At 39.4% G+C, this 17316-nt stretch overlaps 1 protein-coding gene across 2 annotated transcripts in view; it reads left to right on the top strand.

Annotated features, from left to right (window-relative positions):
* LDAH (lipid droplet associated hydrolase) overlaps window positions 1–17316 on the top strand; it is a 110378-nt gene that overhangs the window by 63302 nt on the left and 29760 nt on the right. For both annotated transcript variants that reach the window (XM_059835341.1, XM_059835340.1), the window contains one exon: window positions 9803–10043. In XM_059835341.1, coding sequence (XP_059691324.1) covers window positions 9803–10043 — 241 coding nt within the window. The remainder of the gene's footprint in view (window positions 1–9802; window positions 10044–17316) is intronic.

The following is a 17316-nucleotide window of genomic DNA, read 5'->3' as shown; positions in this document are numbered from 1 at the left end:
AAAGATGGACCATAGGTAGACAGTACATACAGTGTTCCCAATAATACTGAAAACCTCATAGATGGCAACTGGTGTGTCTTGTTTACATTCTCACAACAAAATTCATCAAAGATTTGAAATCACAAAGGAATTCTCCATTGGCACTGATCTCTGTGTTTTGTTTTGGTAGCATTTTCTGTTGGCTGAAAAAAAAATCCTTTCCTGGGATTTTTTTAATATTTTCATTTAATGAGGTCCATATCAGAAAAAGGGGCCCATGCCAGTGGTAGTGCTGTGAGTCCACCATCTTCTCATCCTGTGCTGAATCGTCAGTTTTGGGGATTTGGATTTTTCTCCAGAGCATCATAAAATGTGTCATTGGGTGCTGGAGGATTTCTTATGGCTCGATGGGAAGGAAACACAGAATGGTTGTGGACTGCATTTAATGATCAGTCTTGTGTGGTAAAAAAGTTAAAAAGTGTTTAAAAGTTCATTTTATTAACAGAATTCTTTGAATTAGAGAGAAATATTTTTTCTGCAGTGTTCTCAACTTCATGTTTCATTCGGTTTTTTTTGGAGGAGGGGTAAAAACTTTGCAAATTGGTTTTCTCCTCCTGAAAGGGTATGTTTCTTTCCTGGGCATATCCACTCTGCAAAGATTCTGCAAGCTTGCTGTATAACTAAAACATGCTTCAATTTTTTTTTTTTTTTAATGTGGTAACCTTTTACACAAAAGGAGGGATAGAAAGAAAAAAAACCTCACACTTTAAGTCCATGCATCTACTTTTCATTCTTCCTGGATTATTAGTTTAGTCAGTGTATGTAATATGCTGTAGTCCCAGGACAATGTAGTTGAATGAGAGAAGTGAATGTATAAATAACATTATCGGGCCTTACGTTCACTTTTTTACAGCTTCCTGACACGATGTTCTGTTTTTGGAAATCGAGAGTGTCTGTCACATCCGTGTAAGGTGGCATTTCTCTCTCTTGCACCATTCCTGTTGGTAATGGTTCTGCAGTTGGGACCTGATAGCTTAGTGCAGTGTAGAAGTTGATGTCAACACAGACTTCTGATACCTGCTTTAACATTTGAATTTTTTCATTTCTTTCCATCACATCTACTTACGTCACTTGTCGCATCCAAAATATTATTTCACATCCTTTGCATTTATAGCCCTTAAAAATTTGTGGAGTTACGGTTCTCTGCCCCATTGCCTTTTTGCTCCCATTTTGCCAAGCTATTCATATTCTTCTCTCTATATATAACTTCCTTCAGAAATTTTATCATCCAAGCCTTTTATTAATTTTATGCTGTATTTGTGGCTGGCTTTTGGTTGAAAACTTTCCATTTAAGATGTACAGCACAGAATGCAATCTGCATTGTCTCCCAGGGAGACAGAACTTCCTCTGGCATTTGTGATGTGTTTCCTCACTGTACGTAACATTGACTCGCAGAGGTTCTCTCTCACTTGCTTTCTGCACCGTATCATATTGCAAACTTGTGTATCATTTGCTGTTCACCATCTCCCATGTGTCCTTTCAGCTGTGTTACTGGCCAGGTTTTTTCCTACTCATTCATGCTTTAGATTATTTTTCCTGGGCATATTTAAAGACAGTAGTGGTTTTAGTTCATTTGACATCTTCTGAGTATCTGTCCATGACTGACTTCAGTTGGGAGTCTTGGGTGATTTAACTCCCAACTTAGGCACCTCAGTGAAGGGCCAGTAGTGAACTTATTGAAACTGAGCCAAAATTAACTCTGAAAAGGGCAAAGGTTTATTCTCACTCATTTTTCCACCATTTCATGGTGCGATTTCAGAAGATATCATTAACACCTATGTATGTAAAGACATACGGAGTTAGCGACAGGTTGTTCTTTCCTTGCTGAGCATCTGATGAACGATCTCTTGATAACAGAAGGGAGGATCTGTGTATAATTGCCAGGGATGACATACAGTGCATTTAGAATCTCACTTTGACAAAATCTATTATTAAATCCCTCTGAACAGTTCAAGGTATTTCTGACTGAATGAAGTAGATATGCTAAAACTAGTATCTAAATTATTCTTCTGTATAAAACAAACCAGGGCCCATCCCGTGGCTCTTGACAGCAAGTGGCAAAATATAGCTTATATTCCAATAGTGAAGCCTTCTCCTATCCCCCTAGTCCCAAACGTGATTGCTTCACACACATCTATTAAGAACAGTTCCTGGTCTGCGGCCAGGAACCTATTTCTAACCTGTGCCCAGACATTGTCTGGTAACATGCTAGCTGGCTTTGGCCAAAATCATGCCAGAGAACATAGTAAAAAGTTTTGGTCCTGGACCCTAGGTCCTAGCCCAGTTTAGCTTACCAGTATTGAGGCTACGATGCAAACTGGAAGCAACAAGCATAGGTGACAAAAATTTTTCTACTAGTTTCACCTCTTTCTATTTACAGAAGGCATACAAGGGGAAAATATCATATAGGATAGTCAATAATCAGTGCCTCTGATATGAAAAAGCTTAGGTTATTTCTGTACTGATACCATAAAGAAAACTGTCGTACTCCTGTTCTGGCCATAGCTCAGCTCTGTGCATATGAGCCTACTTTACTGTGTTTAGTTATGAATTTGCTCTTTTAGTGTAAGATGTCGTTAATATTCATGTAACCAGCGTGCTGGATGGGGATCTCTAGGCTTTGCTATATTTATTCAGCAAAGAATTAGAAGTGTGTACCTGGGCAGTATGTGTACGTGTGTGTGCATGTGTTGGACTTGGCATGTACCCAAGGCAATAGCGAGACTTAACGCCTTAGAGGTAACCGCACAGAAGTTGTCAAGCAAAATTCAATCCAAAGTTTATTTGGTAAATGGATCTTATGGACTGCTTGCATGCTTTTATGCTTAGTCCTTAAAAGTATATTTGATGTTTACATACTAATGTTTTATTATCTTTGACACTACGGTTTGTAGTCATATATGTCTGTATAAAAGCAAGAAAAAAAAATCCTGACTCTTTAAATAATGTTCATCTTTAAACACATTGCTCTACGATGTTACCCTGTTGCATTTACACTACTCTGCTCTTACCTACATAAAAATGCTGTCTGGGACATTGTATGCTTAAAGATGGCATTATGTAGTTCTGCTCAACTGAACCATAATTTCTTCAGATACAGTGAGAGAAATTCTGCCTGTGAACATCTGCACATCTTCCACATGCTTTCACAGCCCTGCACATGTTGGTTTCCTCGAAGAACTGGATCCCTAGCTGGATCCTCAGTATGCCTATGAAAAGGTCGTGTGATCAAGAGTCTTGATCCAATCTGTTCTCAGGCTATGAAAACTCAAATACCCCTTAGTAAAGCTGAGTTGACAGACATTGTCATGACGCTGTTAGCGGCACTCAAAAAGTTTGCTTTTCCCAGGGAGCAAGAGTTCCTTCAGCCCATCAGAGAAAATTTAAGTGTATTATTTAGAGTTTTAACAACACGTTCACAGAGTTGCATACATTAACTGTGCATTTGTTTGGAAAACAAATTAAGCTTTGCAGGGAGCAAGTTACGCTCCTCATATACAAAGGATTTTCTTAGAAAATTAAGAAAAAATCCTTCTTTCTGTCACTTAGTCTCATAGATTGTACATAACACAATGAGAAGTCTAGAATGAAAAGAATATAAAAAATTAAATGTATCTGATGCCAAAGTGAAAATTTGAGCACTAATAAATAGGAAATGTGGAAAATTTAAGTTGAAAGTGTGAACTCAAGTGCACATGCCCCTGCCTCACAGCAGTATGTTGGGAGGGGGCTATAGAAGATGGTACCAGAAGACTCTCTTGAACTAGGCAGTCACTAATGAACTAAGCCACCATGACATTCATGGTAAAAAAAATACAAACTTTTCTACAAAGTGTTGGTTATTTACATTTTTTTTTTACCAGTTTGTTTTACAGAAACAGTTTGGCTACCCAGAAACGTCAGCTTTGGTTTGAGCAGAGGATTGCAAATTACCATACGGTTGTTTTAAATCTTCCTACTTTCACAATGTATATTTTCATGTGGAGTCATCTAACTTCCTGAATTTCAGTTTATTTGTCCATAAAAAGCATGCTAAGACTTCTCTGTGGGACTTAATTCTTACAAAGCACTTCAAAATTTTCAGTGATAAGATTCTCTGTTGACTGTGTTTGAGATACAGTTTGATGCCCAAACATTCGTTTAGGATCACATGAGTTCCATAAGGTAAAATAGAAGAAAGTGCACACAGTATGTTGTTACTTCACACCAGGAGTGAAATAATTTTTTGTCACTTTGTTCATTCTTTAGTTCTTTTGCTGTCATGAAATCATGTGGGTTTGTTGATATGGAGCTGTGACAAACAGCTTGCTGATACAACAAACCAAATGGCATCTTGAACAGCTGAAGAAATTATCCAAGGTTTTAAAATGGAACTCTATACTACATATATTGTATTATCCTATCCTACCCTATCCTATCCTATGCTATACTACACTATACTATATTGTATTATATGTAATTCATGACTGAGCAAAGTGAATGGGCAAGTCCAGAAAGTCCCACTCTCGTGAGAGGAAAGCCCAAGCTAACGCTGTCTTGTCCTGTGCTTTGTCCTGTGCGTTCTCTTGGATATCTGCTTGGCACAGCTGTGGTTATAAAGCAGGGAATACTTCCCTGACCCTCATTGTTTTACCTACAGATTTCTGCATACTGAGTAAAAGAAATTGTGATTAATGTGGCATTCCGTGTCAAGGGTAGACTGTAGATTACCATTAAGTGCATCATTATGCTATCTTTGAAAAATTTACTAGGTTTCACCTGACAGATAATAGCTTTTCCTCTGCCAACAGAACAGAGGAATATTAAACTAATACATGGAATGAACTAAAATACACCAAAAGAAGTGTTAATTTTGACAGAAAAACAGCTTTTGCTTTTTGTAGGGTTTTGGAGGAATTTTAGATAAAACTTCCTCACTCATTTTCTTTCCAGCCCTGTGATTTGAAGTCGTGCATGTAGTGATGCTATTGCTGCAGAGCAGGGGTGTGTGGCTGCAGGGTCTGCGGGCGAGCTGCAGAACTGTGCTTGGATGCTTCTTCACTGAGCATTGGTCGGTGCGATGGGTTGGTTATAAAACGTCTTAGATTGCTTCCTTGCTTCTGCCTGCTGATGTGATCTCTGGAGTTCCTCGTAGGCTCTGAGTTGTGTAACCAGTGTGGAATCTGAGTCTTACATTCTTTTTGTTGGTGGTTATTATATTAACCATTTCTGCACCCCTGGTGATTAAGAAAACATTATGCAGCAGGTACAGAGACTTTCCAAAACCTTCCCTGCTGAAAAGTCGATACGAGCCTCCAGCGACCGCTGCTTCTGCTGTTAAAGCAGAGTGAACCTGTGGGTCATTTCTAATGAAGTTTCCCTTTCTGATATTTTCTTCAGTGGGTCAGAGTCTTGTTTTGAGACTTCGGTAGAGAGATCTGAATGTGCCTGCGAGGTGTTGTGGGCAGGGATGGTTTGTCCGTTGAGAGCCAAGGTATGGGACTGAGAAAGCCTGGCTGTAATTAATGAATTCACCTACTTGGGGGTCTCTTCTGAAACAAATCTTTAAAATGGTTCCTGCTCCTTTCTGCCAGTCAATGTCTGCCTTTTCATGTCCTGCCTGCTTTTCTCTCCCGTTTTTTTTCTCTTAGCAAAACATCCCTCTACATTAAGAGCAAGCGGCACGGTGTGACAGCTCTCTCCCGGCCCTCAGCTGAAGAGTCTATGTGATCTCAGGAAGGTACAGCTGAGTTGCCTGAAACTGTCACCATTTCTTGTGTGTAATCAAAACTGCCTGATTTCAAAAGTATTGAGCTCCTCTCGTTGTCATCACAGCTCTGAAAATCAAGTCACTTTTCTGAATACTGGTTGTAAGTGGCATCCAGTTTTTAAGTGTGGTGTTATATCCTCAGCACTGTCATTTATCAGTCCCTGTAACAAGTAGTATTACCCACTCGAACTTCTAATCGTAGCTGACGAATGTCTTTCAAGTCTTTCAGTAGAAGGCATTAACAAAAAATATTAGTGTAGGGTTTTTTTAGCTTGATCTGATTTAGTCTTTTTATAAAGAAACCATTTAAACATTTTACAAACATCCTTTGCTGGTGTGGTTGAGACTATTAAATTGTGCAGTGATAAACAACAATTTGTTGTAAATGTAATTGTTTGTCTTTTTGTACTCTGTTCTCATTTTAATCAAAATTAAAAAAATTCCAACTGTTTCTGCAAATCCAAAACCATGTTGACATAACCGTTATCCAGTGACATTTGACAGTACTCAGTTCTCACCTTGTCATATTGTTTTAGATAGATGAAAAGCTGGATAGAAAGCCCAGATGTACAGGAACATATATGTTCTTTATGTAGGTAGTTTGGAGGAAGCCTTTGTTGTCTGCTTTAGCATTTATATGAAGCAGAGACCACATGAAGTGAATCATACTCATTTAAGGATCCTGCCTAAACAAAGCTCCTTGATCAATGCCCTACTTTCAGGGAATGGGCATTTAATATTCTTTGCCTTGAGGGCTCACTTTTCCTATGAAGTAAGTAGTTTCTCTTCCTTCTGTCTTGTAAAATTTACTGTGTGGGTCATACATACCTGAAGTTGATGTATGGTAGCTCTAGACACCAAAGTATATAAGTGGTGACAAAAGTGAAACTCCGAAAGTCCCCACACCTTCCTACTATGGTGTGTGTTGAAGGAATAAAGGGCAGAACATACTGGGCTTCTAGGCCAGTTTGTTCTCTGGGCATGTGCTCAGGCCATGCTCTGTTCATTTTTTCAGTGATACATATACCACTTGACTAGGGACTAGGAGCTGCCTTGGCACCCACAGCGAATTATGTGAAGAGCTTGCAGATAATGTTAGCTTTTTGTTGTTAACAAGATCTAAAACTTCTGAGACACTGTATCATATTACAGTCCCTTGAACCATTCAGGTCTCAAACCCTATTTAAAGAGTTCAAAAGTAATGATGGAAATAGCAGCAGCTGGCTGGTTACTAACCCAAAGAGCCTTACACATTGAACTTTAATGTATGCGTCATCCTGAGTGCTGAAATCTTGCAATTTAATAGCATGTTAAATAAATAACTGTTAAATAAATTGAATGACGGTTTTACAAATACTGTTTATTGTCACAACAATCAACAGTGACAATCCCAGTGTAGTGGAAGAATACATGTACTAGTTTTAGCGGGTTGACCAAGGCACAGCAAGGGTAGGTGGTACGACCCACAGCTCCCAGCGACTCGTGGGCATGGGGCATGTTTGCCTTCAGTAGATTTCACTGGCCAACTTTCAGAGATCCCCAGATCTGCTCAAGTCTGTGTGACTAGTGTCTCTACTTGCCCAGCTCTCTGCCTTGCCATGTACTTAACTGATAAAAATCACGAGGCTTTGAATTGGGGGTAATTTAAACCAGGTGAATCTGGATTTCCCTCTCTAGTTATGTGAAACATTTTTGGTATTTTGATTGATTGTTATCAGAGAAACTTCTATTGTTAAATATGAGAAGGGTTTCCATAAATAAAGAGGTCATTGACCTTTACACATTACTTAATGATGTATATCGTGGCGTTCATAGCTGTGACAATACCTGCTGCTTATGATAGGCAACGTCCTCCATCTTCAAAATGCCTGGTCTTAAAATAATTCTGAAAGTTGTAACATGAATATAATTCTGTGCCATCTACTTGTTTTCAGCTAGTCTAAGTTGCATATAGGTGAGATCCTGGCTTTTGACAAGGCAAAAATTATTTAACTGATGTGGAGCATTTGAATCTCATTAATTTCCTTCATTTTACCTGTATATTTCTACTTCACTTATTTCAAGACACAAATATGACATACTTTTTTATGAACATGTTTTCATTATAATAAAATATGTTAAATCTGTTGTATCCACACCTGTATTGCAAAGAAATTGGAACTACACCTTTAAGCAATTCTGCAGGCAAATGCACACTTCAAAGTCCTGGCTCGGGAATCTAGCAGTAAACTAAGAAATAGTTAAGTGTTTGAAAACTGTGAATTTTACATTTCTCTATTTTTCTCTGCAAAATATTAAAAAAGAAAGAAATTAAATAAAATTATCCTCCATCTTACCACCATCTTTTAAATTTGTGTGCCATTAAAAAATGCAGGAATGCACTGGACATAGTAACAGCTTTCTCAGTTTCTCCTTTTTCCTCTAAGGTTTAGCAACTTCCCCCAGTGGTTAGTACAGCACTCCAAGCAACTAATCCTGTATCTGTAAACTGTAATGTCAAAGGATTAATGTGTGCCTGGGAACACAGGTCAAATCTGCTTTAGATCACAACAGTTTGAGTTCAACTCCTAGCTGAAATATCACGAAACTACCATATAATTTAGTACAAGTCTTGCATTCCTATACTTTAGCTGCTGGTTGCCTTTAATAAAAAAAGGCCTAGGATTGATTTCCCTGAGAATGTATTTTTCTCTGTCTAAAACCAAAGTAGCATCAGCTGGAAAGTAAAAGGATTTCTTAAAATAGTTCTGTATTCGATATAAATAGCACTTTCAAAGTCTGCTTTTAAAATACTGTAGAAAGTACGGTATGGCAAGTTACTGATATTTCCTGAATTTCTTCTGTTTGCTATGTTACAATGCCCAGATCTTGTAAGCATCTCTTGGTGGCATGCCCTGCCTTCCACTGGATAGCTGCTGAGACCAGTGGTGCCGCACACAGATGCAGTGGCATACATCAGCTCAGTCTCATTTGACAGTAAAGGCAATTTTTTTTAAATACTTTTTACAAAAATGTTAATCTAATTTGTGCAATACATAGAATGATATGTGCAGTAAGTGGACATACATAACTACATCTGTTTTATTTATGTGGAGTCACCAACAAAGCACAGCAATTTATACCTAATTATCTGCAAATGTAATATCCAGAATCTCTCTTATTTTCTCTTCTTGATACTTCTGTTAGGGACTGTAGTTTTGTGTCTTTGAGGGCTTTTCCGATATGAATTCTTGTAATATATTTTTACTTTCCAGGAAAAAGTGGCAGGTATCCTTTTAGAATATTTGTTTGATCTTAACATTGAAATATAATTGAGAGTAGGTATATTAGTTCACTTTTGGTTAACATGGATGGGGGTTTTAATTAATGTCATTCTATTTTAAGGCTACAGTTTATTCTATTATCATAACATAAAATAATTACCAGCTTTAGAATATGTCTATTCCATTATAGCATATAAAGAGCAGTATCGTGCACCACTGTACACGTCAGTGAAGGGGCCGTGCGCTTCGACTCTTGCCCTGACCAAGTTTACCTATATTGAACTGCAAATTGAAAACCCCGTGGGTTGTCGAACTGTAAAGTTACCGTCACGGTGGCTGACATTTTTTAATTTGGTTGGTTGGTTTACTTAGAGAAAATAGCTTAGCAGATGAAATAAAAAGCAGTGTACTTTTACTGACATCAAAACCGCGCCCGGACTGAAAGGTGGGTTCCCGCCTGCTGCCCTCTGGTGGGGTCACCATCCTCCGGGAGCAAGTGGCTGTGCTCCCACTCCTGGGCACTGGTTTCAAACCCGAGAGAACTGAGCATTTCATAACCACCTTCTTGTTTGCTTCGCCTTGTAAAAAATTTAACCTGGGCACACCGCAAAGCCTGCCTGTGTGTCTGAGGTGCAACGCGCCTGGAAACCCAACTTCATTTCAAGCAAGACTCATTTGAAAATTAAGTCTCCTAGGCTGGGATGCGGTGCTGCAGGACTTTGCTGACAGTCATTTTCTCATGGCCTGACAGGTTCTTCGCTCTGTGCTGCTGTTTCCGACGATAGAGCGTATGGCTCAGTCCCCTCAAGGAAAGCTCATGACCCCTTTGCTGTGCAAACTTCGTTACGTTCTGTACATGCCCGTCTACTTGCTCTCCTTTCTACCAGAGGGAGTCAAAGCCTCCCTGGTGCGGTTTGCTCTGCGAGGAATGAAGACCTGTGATGAATCTTCCATAACAACCTCCGTAAATCTTTTCAGCGTGGACTGCATTGGTGAGAACCTTTTTTTTCTTTTGTTACACCAACTTTTGCATTGTTCTCATTTAGTAAATGTTGATGTAGTTTTGTGGGCAAAAGTTTGATACTAAAGCATGAATAAGCTTTGAAGGACAGGTCTAATCTTTTCTCAAATGAAGACCATGGGTACAGGAAAATCTCAAATGAGTCAATTTGGAAAAAAAAGGCGAAAATAGCAAATAAAATATTTCCCCAAAGAATACATATTTCTGAAGAAAACTGATCTATACTACTAACAGTATCTCATGTGATTAAAACACTGTTTTACAATCTAGTTTATGTTGCTTACATGTTCTTTTTGCATTTTATTCATATTGAATGGTGAAAACAAATCAGTAATCATTTTCACAAAGGGTTCTTTGCATCTGTTTTTTAAAGCTGTGATTTAACCAGCTCTATAGGTTTTGTCATCTGAATGGCAATATTGGTAAATTCAGAAAAGGGCCTTCAGCCTACAAAGACACATAAAAGTTACTTTATGCACAGAAGAATTTCAGCGCTTTTTGGGGCATACAAAGAAAGAAGATTAACGTTCCTCCAGTGCACATTGTATGCATATTTTGCACATTCTAGCAAGAGAAGCAGCTTTAAGAAAGGGAATAATTTCAGATAAGTTATGTTTAGTTTAGAATGAAAACCAGAATGTGGATTGTGCTATACTCCAGGTATTTTGGTAAGTTAGCAGTTGAAAACAATTTGGAATAGAACTGACCTGCTAACACAGTAATAATAGCAAGAAGGAAGTTTTGATTGCATTAATAGTAGCAAAAACACATTCCTACATTTCCAGTTGTGCTCTGTCTTCTATCAGTTAAATTTTACCTACTAATCGTCCAAACAGATGTGCCAGAGTAGCTGTGATTGCAGCGAGGACCTATACCTTTCATGGGTATCAGTGGATGTGTTGGTCTGTCTTGGAGGCTCGCTGTGGGGCTGTACAGAGACTGAAAGCAGGATAGGCAATGAGGCTTCTTACTGCCAAACCTACACAGCCGCCTTTACGTTGTACAAACCTGGCATAATGAGAGTCTCTCCGCTGCAGTACCCTGTGCCTGACAAAATCAGGCTCCCAGTTGATAATGTAAATTTCTGATAGGAGTCCTATGGTTTGTTGCTTGCGTTCCTATTAATTTATGGCAGTTTTATGATGACTGAGAAGAAAGCAAGCATGCAGTCCTATGTACACTAGGCTTTCAAGCTTCTTCCTTTGATAATTTGGTCTCGGAGAAAGGTATGTGAAGGTCTGTGGGGTCACATCTCCACAAGCCAGGAATGCTTCTCTGGTCCCCACAGATAAACTTTTACCTCTCAAAACAGGTTATCCACATCCAGGGTTGTATTGGAAATGGTCCTTGGCCTGCATTAACCTCCAAAAAAGTGTGGCCAGCCATTGTTTGTGAGTGCTGTTTGGCCCAGGCCACAGCAGTGGCAGGAATAGTTTAACAGGACGGATTTTGTGTGCTGCTGTTGGAGCCTGACTCTCCGAGATCTTTAGTCCCCAGGTGAAAGGGCCCAGTTGATGTATGCGTGTCAGCCTGTTGTAATTTTCTGTGTGCACCAGTGTCTGATCTGTGTCCAAGCTGTAAGGTAAATTGAGGCAAGAAACCAGGCTGAAGCCTCTTTACTCATAGGGTGTGATCTCTGCCTATGTTCAGTTTATTGACTGAATTCATTATACCAGACTGAAAACCCCTGTGAGCCAATGCCTTGTAAAACTTGCATAAATAGGCCTTATTGATGCAACTAGTTCTTTTGGGCTTGTGATATCATCTCTCTTGAGCAGAATTCCCCTTTGGTTTCGTCTTTGGAAACTGATGATGTTTTACAGCCCAGTGACTCAGGACCACATGTGTGGATTAACAATCTTAGGGCTCTCCGGATATTGCCTGTTAACCTTCTCTTGTATTGTTTGCAGACAATAGGAAATGTAACCATTCAGCAAAAATTTACTAAACCTAGCACAACAACTGAGCCTGCCTTATGGGACCGCTCATCTGTGAGTTACTGAAGCCTCTGAATTTGTAATAAATGTTTTTCTGATTGATTCCTTGTCCCTTAATAAACTGCTAGATATGGTTCAGAAATGTTCAGCAGATGAAGTTGTTTCTCCTCTCCAGGAAGGTTGCATGTCAACTCATTAAAAATACACATATTGCCTTTGGCATGTACATCTGTTGCATTACTGTAATTGTAATAAAAGCTGTGATTAAGGGCAGAAAAGATGGTAAAAGTTTCCTTAAAACTAATACGTCCGTTAAAACAAACCAACCTGCCAGGGATTTGTTACCACATCCAAAGCTTAGTCACAACAATGTTTTCTCTCCTCTGAAAGGAAATGAGATTTGAAAACTTAATTATAGCAGAACTCCAAGACCGAGTGCCGCTCCCGTTGACATCGAGAGTGAAAAGCTCCATTCAGTGGCAGCAGAATCGGGCCCTTGGTTGAAAGACTCAGTGAAGGAAGAATTATATTACCTATCTGTCCCACTGTTTCAAATTATGTTTGTTCCTGCTTCTTATCCAAACTCATCTTTCCGTTGTCCTAACTATATAGTTGATGATACGTAGAAGCCCCAGCCACACAGCAGAAGGCATTGTGATGACACTGTGCAGAAAGGTAACATAATATAACGTCTTTTCCCAAAGGGGAGATAGTACAGAGGAGAGACAGCAGGGACTAAAGAAAATCGATTGTAAGGAAGGATGGGAAGACTTAGAGCATAAATACAAAAGGACCTATTAGAAATAAGCAAAGGGGTCTGAAGGCAGTTTGCCTACCTGGATTAAACTTCTAGCAAAGATATCTTAGGGCAGAAAATGGACAAACAATGAACAAACTAGCATTTGGGTACTTGTATTCATGAACCTAGGAGATGAATAGACAGAAAAATTGGACATTAGTGACCTTGAGTTATCGGAAACATTGTCACTCTGTTTATTCAGGCTAGCAAAACAAGGCTACCCCTATCTAGCACAGTGGTGGTTGTTCTACAAATCATGTACAGTCCTGCAATGCTGGAATACTTTGGCACTCCAGTGCATTGAAATTTGTAAACATTTCTTCGGTGACAGATGCCAGTAGCAGACTTACAGTGACAGTAAACCATTCTATCTACACGGGACAGGATTTATTGTCCGGCCGTTTGACTGGCAAACTTCCTCCATTTGTTTCTGTAAAATTTCCACAAAAGCGCAGACATTACATAACGGGTAAACACCGCAAGGCTTTTTCGAGAGGCGGGCTGGCAGGTCAGAGGTTAACGTCTGGATGACAGTGAAGATACAGATAAGCACAATAGCAAGAAAAACCTCCAACTGGCTCGAACCACGGTGCGTCCTTTGTGATCTTGAACCTGTGACTTCCCTGGAGGAATCTCCCTGTTTGTTTAACCTGTTCGGGGAGCAGGGGAGCACGGCGATCTGGGGCAGGGGGAGGTCTGCTTTGTGCAGTTCAGGCAGGTTGGGAAGAAGGAGGCTCAGAAACCTGAAACGAGGGTTTCAGATGAGTTTAGGCTGTCACACGAATGCAGGCTGGAGACAGTAGATTTCTGGTTTATTTTAAGCGTCCAAGAGATGTTGTAAGAAGACAAGGAGCTAAGATTAAACTTCAGAGTTTGGATTCAAATTTCATCTTGTTCCAAGTGTGGAGACATTCAGATTTCATGTGGGGTGTTTACATTTCCATCATTTTATAGAGAAAAAAGGGCTAAGGCAATTTCAGGCACTCCACTCCTATGCCCACAGGACTGTATAGGAAGCGAGAGTCCTGACTGATGTATTGAGGCTTGTCTCCCAGCAGTAGCTTCTTCTCTCTGTTGGCTGTACAGGATGGCAAAAACATCTCTGAAGTGCCACAGACTAAAAAACTTTCTCGTAGGGTAAAATTTGCAGAACTGTCAAATAGCATCTGGGAGACAAATTTGTATCAAAAGCCTGTGAAACATAGGCTTCCAGTTGCTCTGAAAATGGAACATAAGCTTTTACATTGCCTAAGTTATTTTAAAATTTTATGTCCAGGGAGCCAACTGGAAAATTGCATTCTGGGTTTGATTTATCCTAACCTTGGGAGTTGTCATGTCTTGAGATCTGTTTCTATTCCAATCCTCTCTTCTTAATCAGAGAGATTTTAAATATGACATTATGGGTGGTCTTCATCTGAGCACTGCAGACAACATGCTGTCCGAATAGTTGGCATCTAAAGCAAGACAGGTGAATCACACCCTGCAGATGACTATTTCTCTTTACTGACTTCAAAGGGACCCTCTCTCTACTAGATACCTAAAAGTAGAGGAGATAAATCCCACTTGGTATCTACTGGCTGTTCATTTTGCCGCAGACATCAGAAGACATTGTGATCTGAATTGTCCATGCAGCCTTTGCCCTTGCTGCCAGGACAGTCAGATATCCCATGTCTTGGCTGCGTTAGAATTTACAGCTACTGGTTTCTAGTGAGAGTCCTGTTGTTTGTTTCCTACCTTCTTTGAAAATTCATTTTACATCTCTACTTCCATTTCCTGACAAGTAAGATCGGAAAATTTTTGGGGAGTTCTTTTTTGGAACTAAAATGCTGTTGAGATACCCATCTGACTGAAATACTTGGGTAAGGACAGTGCGTGGTGTTGTATTCGTGGCACTCAGTAGTGCCTCCACCTATTCTGCTCATATTTTTCAGAGTTAAAAAACAGTGTTTAAAGTATTACGTAAGCACTTGATAAACGAATTCACCTGAAATGGTGAAATAAGAGTGCTTTGCCCCCTAAAGAGTATTTTAAAAAACTGTATAATCACATAGCTAAAATTTAGTTTACCTTTCTTTCTTTGATTTTAAATTAAAATGGTGTTCTTTTCTTGCACTGAAATAAAAATTTAACTCCTAAAAGTAACAGAAGATATGATGAGCACCTCTAAATTCAGCACAAAAGGCAGAGCTCTTTTGATTTTGTTTTATGGAACAAAATCAAGAGAGCTCTGCCTTCCATGCTGAATGGAACTAAAACTCTCTATTGAGGCACGCAAGGCCAAGGGAGAGTTGCGCATTATATTCTCATCCAGGTTTTACTATTTCAAACACTGTACTAGCACATTTAAAAAAGAACCTGACGTTCAAGACACGCAGTGAGTTATTGCCCAGCATCACATAGCTGATCAGCATAGACCTACATCCCAGGGCAACAGCTCATCTACTGAACCTGCTTAACCATTAGTTTAACCTTATAAATAGATATGCATATGTTAGTCTTGAGCAGCTTCCACAAACCACATTGGTTAGACAGGCTGATGTGCATGCAGTGCATTTTAAAATAGAGACAGAAACTGATACTGCAAAGGATTTCAGGTAGCACCTTGCAATCTCACACCTACATTTTTCATCGCAGGCAGGAGAATAAAAGCTTTCCCTGCCCCCTCGCCACTGGACAGCTGTGCAGATCTTTGAACCTAGACCAGTACATTTTTAAGTTTGTTTTCCAGGCTGACTGAAATCAAAGTCCTGGTAGTAAAAAGTGATTGTTTTGTTTCTTCTGATGAATGTAAGTTTTAGATAATTTCTGGCTAGAATGCAGAAATCATTTCAAGGATATTTTTCTACTTTTATAATGAAAATACATATAGAATTTCAGACATGAATGTATAGCTAGACAAAATTTCGCAGACAACAGAAGTTACTGACATGGTATGTAAATTACATCTGCATAAACTAAATAATGTTAAATTTGTACAGTGTAGTGTAGTATATCACAGGTGGGTAAGAAGGATGAAGCTCAGCAGGACTCCTGTCTTCTTCCTGTGTGCGTTCTTTGATACTCAGTGGGGCATAAAGAGGTCAAAACGATACAGCAGATAATCTCCCTCCTTCTCACTAGCATCTAACTAATTAGGATTCAAGAGAAGTCATCTCTCCTGAAATCAGGTAACTCTACAGCTGTCTCTTGCAAGATGTTTTTGCCTGTATCTGAATTTGCTGCTGCCAGATATTGCCAAGGGTCAGAAGGCTCCTTTAGGTAGCCCAGCAGCCTGACCCAGCGTGCTAAATCCTCTGCTTCTGAGAGTTTCTCGGCAGGCTGCTGTGTGCTGTCACAGTTGAGTCCTTTCCACTTCTGACATTTTAAGTGATGATCGTAATATGTATTTCTGCAAAGTGTTTAAGAGTGTGTTTCCTTACCTGTGGAAACACAGTAATATTTTATCACCTGCTTTGCAGGAAAAGTGGCCAAAGAATAACAGTCTTTAATATTTTCATGTTTCCTCTGCTACTGTTTATTTTCCTGTGTGATGCCTGACTAAAATGTTTGTTTAATGTAGTCGGACAACTCACCTTACCAAGGCAGTACTTAAGCTGACGGAAAAACCTCACATCTGCTTTATTCTTTCTGTGAGTGAACTAAACTTTTCCTTATTTCAGAGTAGGATGCTCGTATTAAATTACTGGAGGAAGGCAATGACTTTTATGTATTTATAGTCCTATTTATTTTTTAAAGTCAATCTGCTTCATAATTTACACCATTTCCAAAAGAAAGAAAGAAAGATGTTTAACAAAGACTTTTATTACTTGCAAAAGCTTTTACTTTCCTGTGAAAGCCTTGTGAAAATAATAGTAATAATGTGGAAATTTCTCATTGGGTTTATTTCTGTTAATTATTCCTCTTTTTCTTCTTGGGGGGAAAATCCAACGTAAAAAACTCCCATCATAAATATTACTCATAAGGCGTGAATGTTTTGATAGTGGAACTGCTGATCATTTCCATGAAATGTGAGGCACAGTTGGGATTTGGTTAGGGAAGGGGAGATTGTTTATTCACCCCTGGTGGGGTTTCATCCCCAGGGATACGATTTATTCCCACAAATTTGGAGGGAGTCTAATTATGTGTTGCAAATGGCATGAAAAAGGAAGGGGTAAGATCAACAAAGCAGAAAGGATGTTGAAAATAAGTACGTGCCAGTTAAGTGCTAGCAGCTACAGTTGCTTTGTGTTAGCCAGTGCCAGACAGTCATCTGCAAATTGACACTTTATTTTCCCTGAATTCAGGGGCAGGATAGGCTCATGCCTTTTGTCTCAGAGGTGTCTGTCTAAACTCTCCCAAGGAATATCTGAAGTAGAGCTCGTGGCTCTGTCGTAACTTGTGTTTACTGGTTGGGAATTTAGCTTGATTCATCAAACTCCTTCATCATGCAGTCCCAGCAAAGCACTTAAAGACCCGCTAAATCCATACCCATGGGTAAAGTATAGGCATTTCTGTCTTGGAATAAGGTT

This window comes from Gavia stellata, chromosome 2 (genome assembly GCF_030936135.1).
Source record: "Gavia stellata isolate bGavSte3 chromosome 2, bGavSte3.hap2, whole genome shotgun sequence".
In the NCBI taxonomy this organism is placed as follows: Eukaryota; Metazoa; Chordata; class Aves; order Gaviiformes; family Gaviidae; genus Gavia; species Gavia stellata.
The sequence above is the reverse complement of the archived record's forward strand: the minus strand, read 5'-3'. Positions and strand labels throughout refer to the sequence as shown.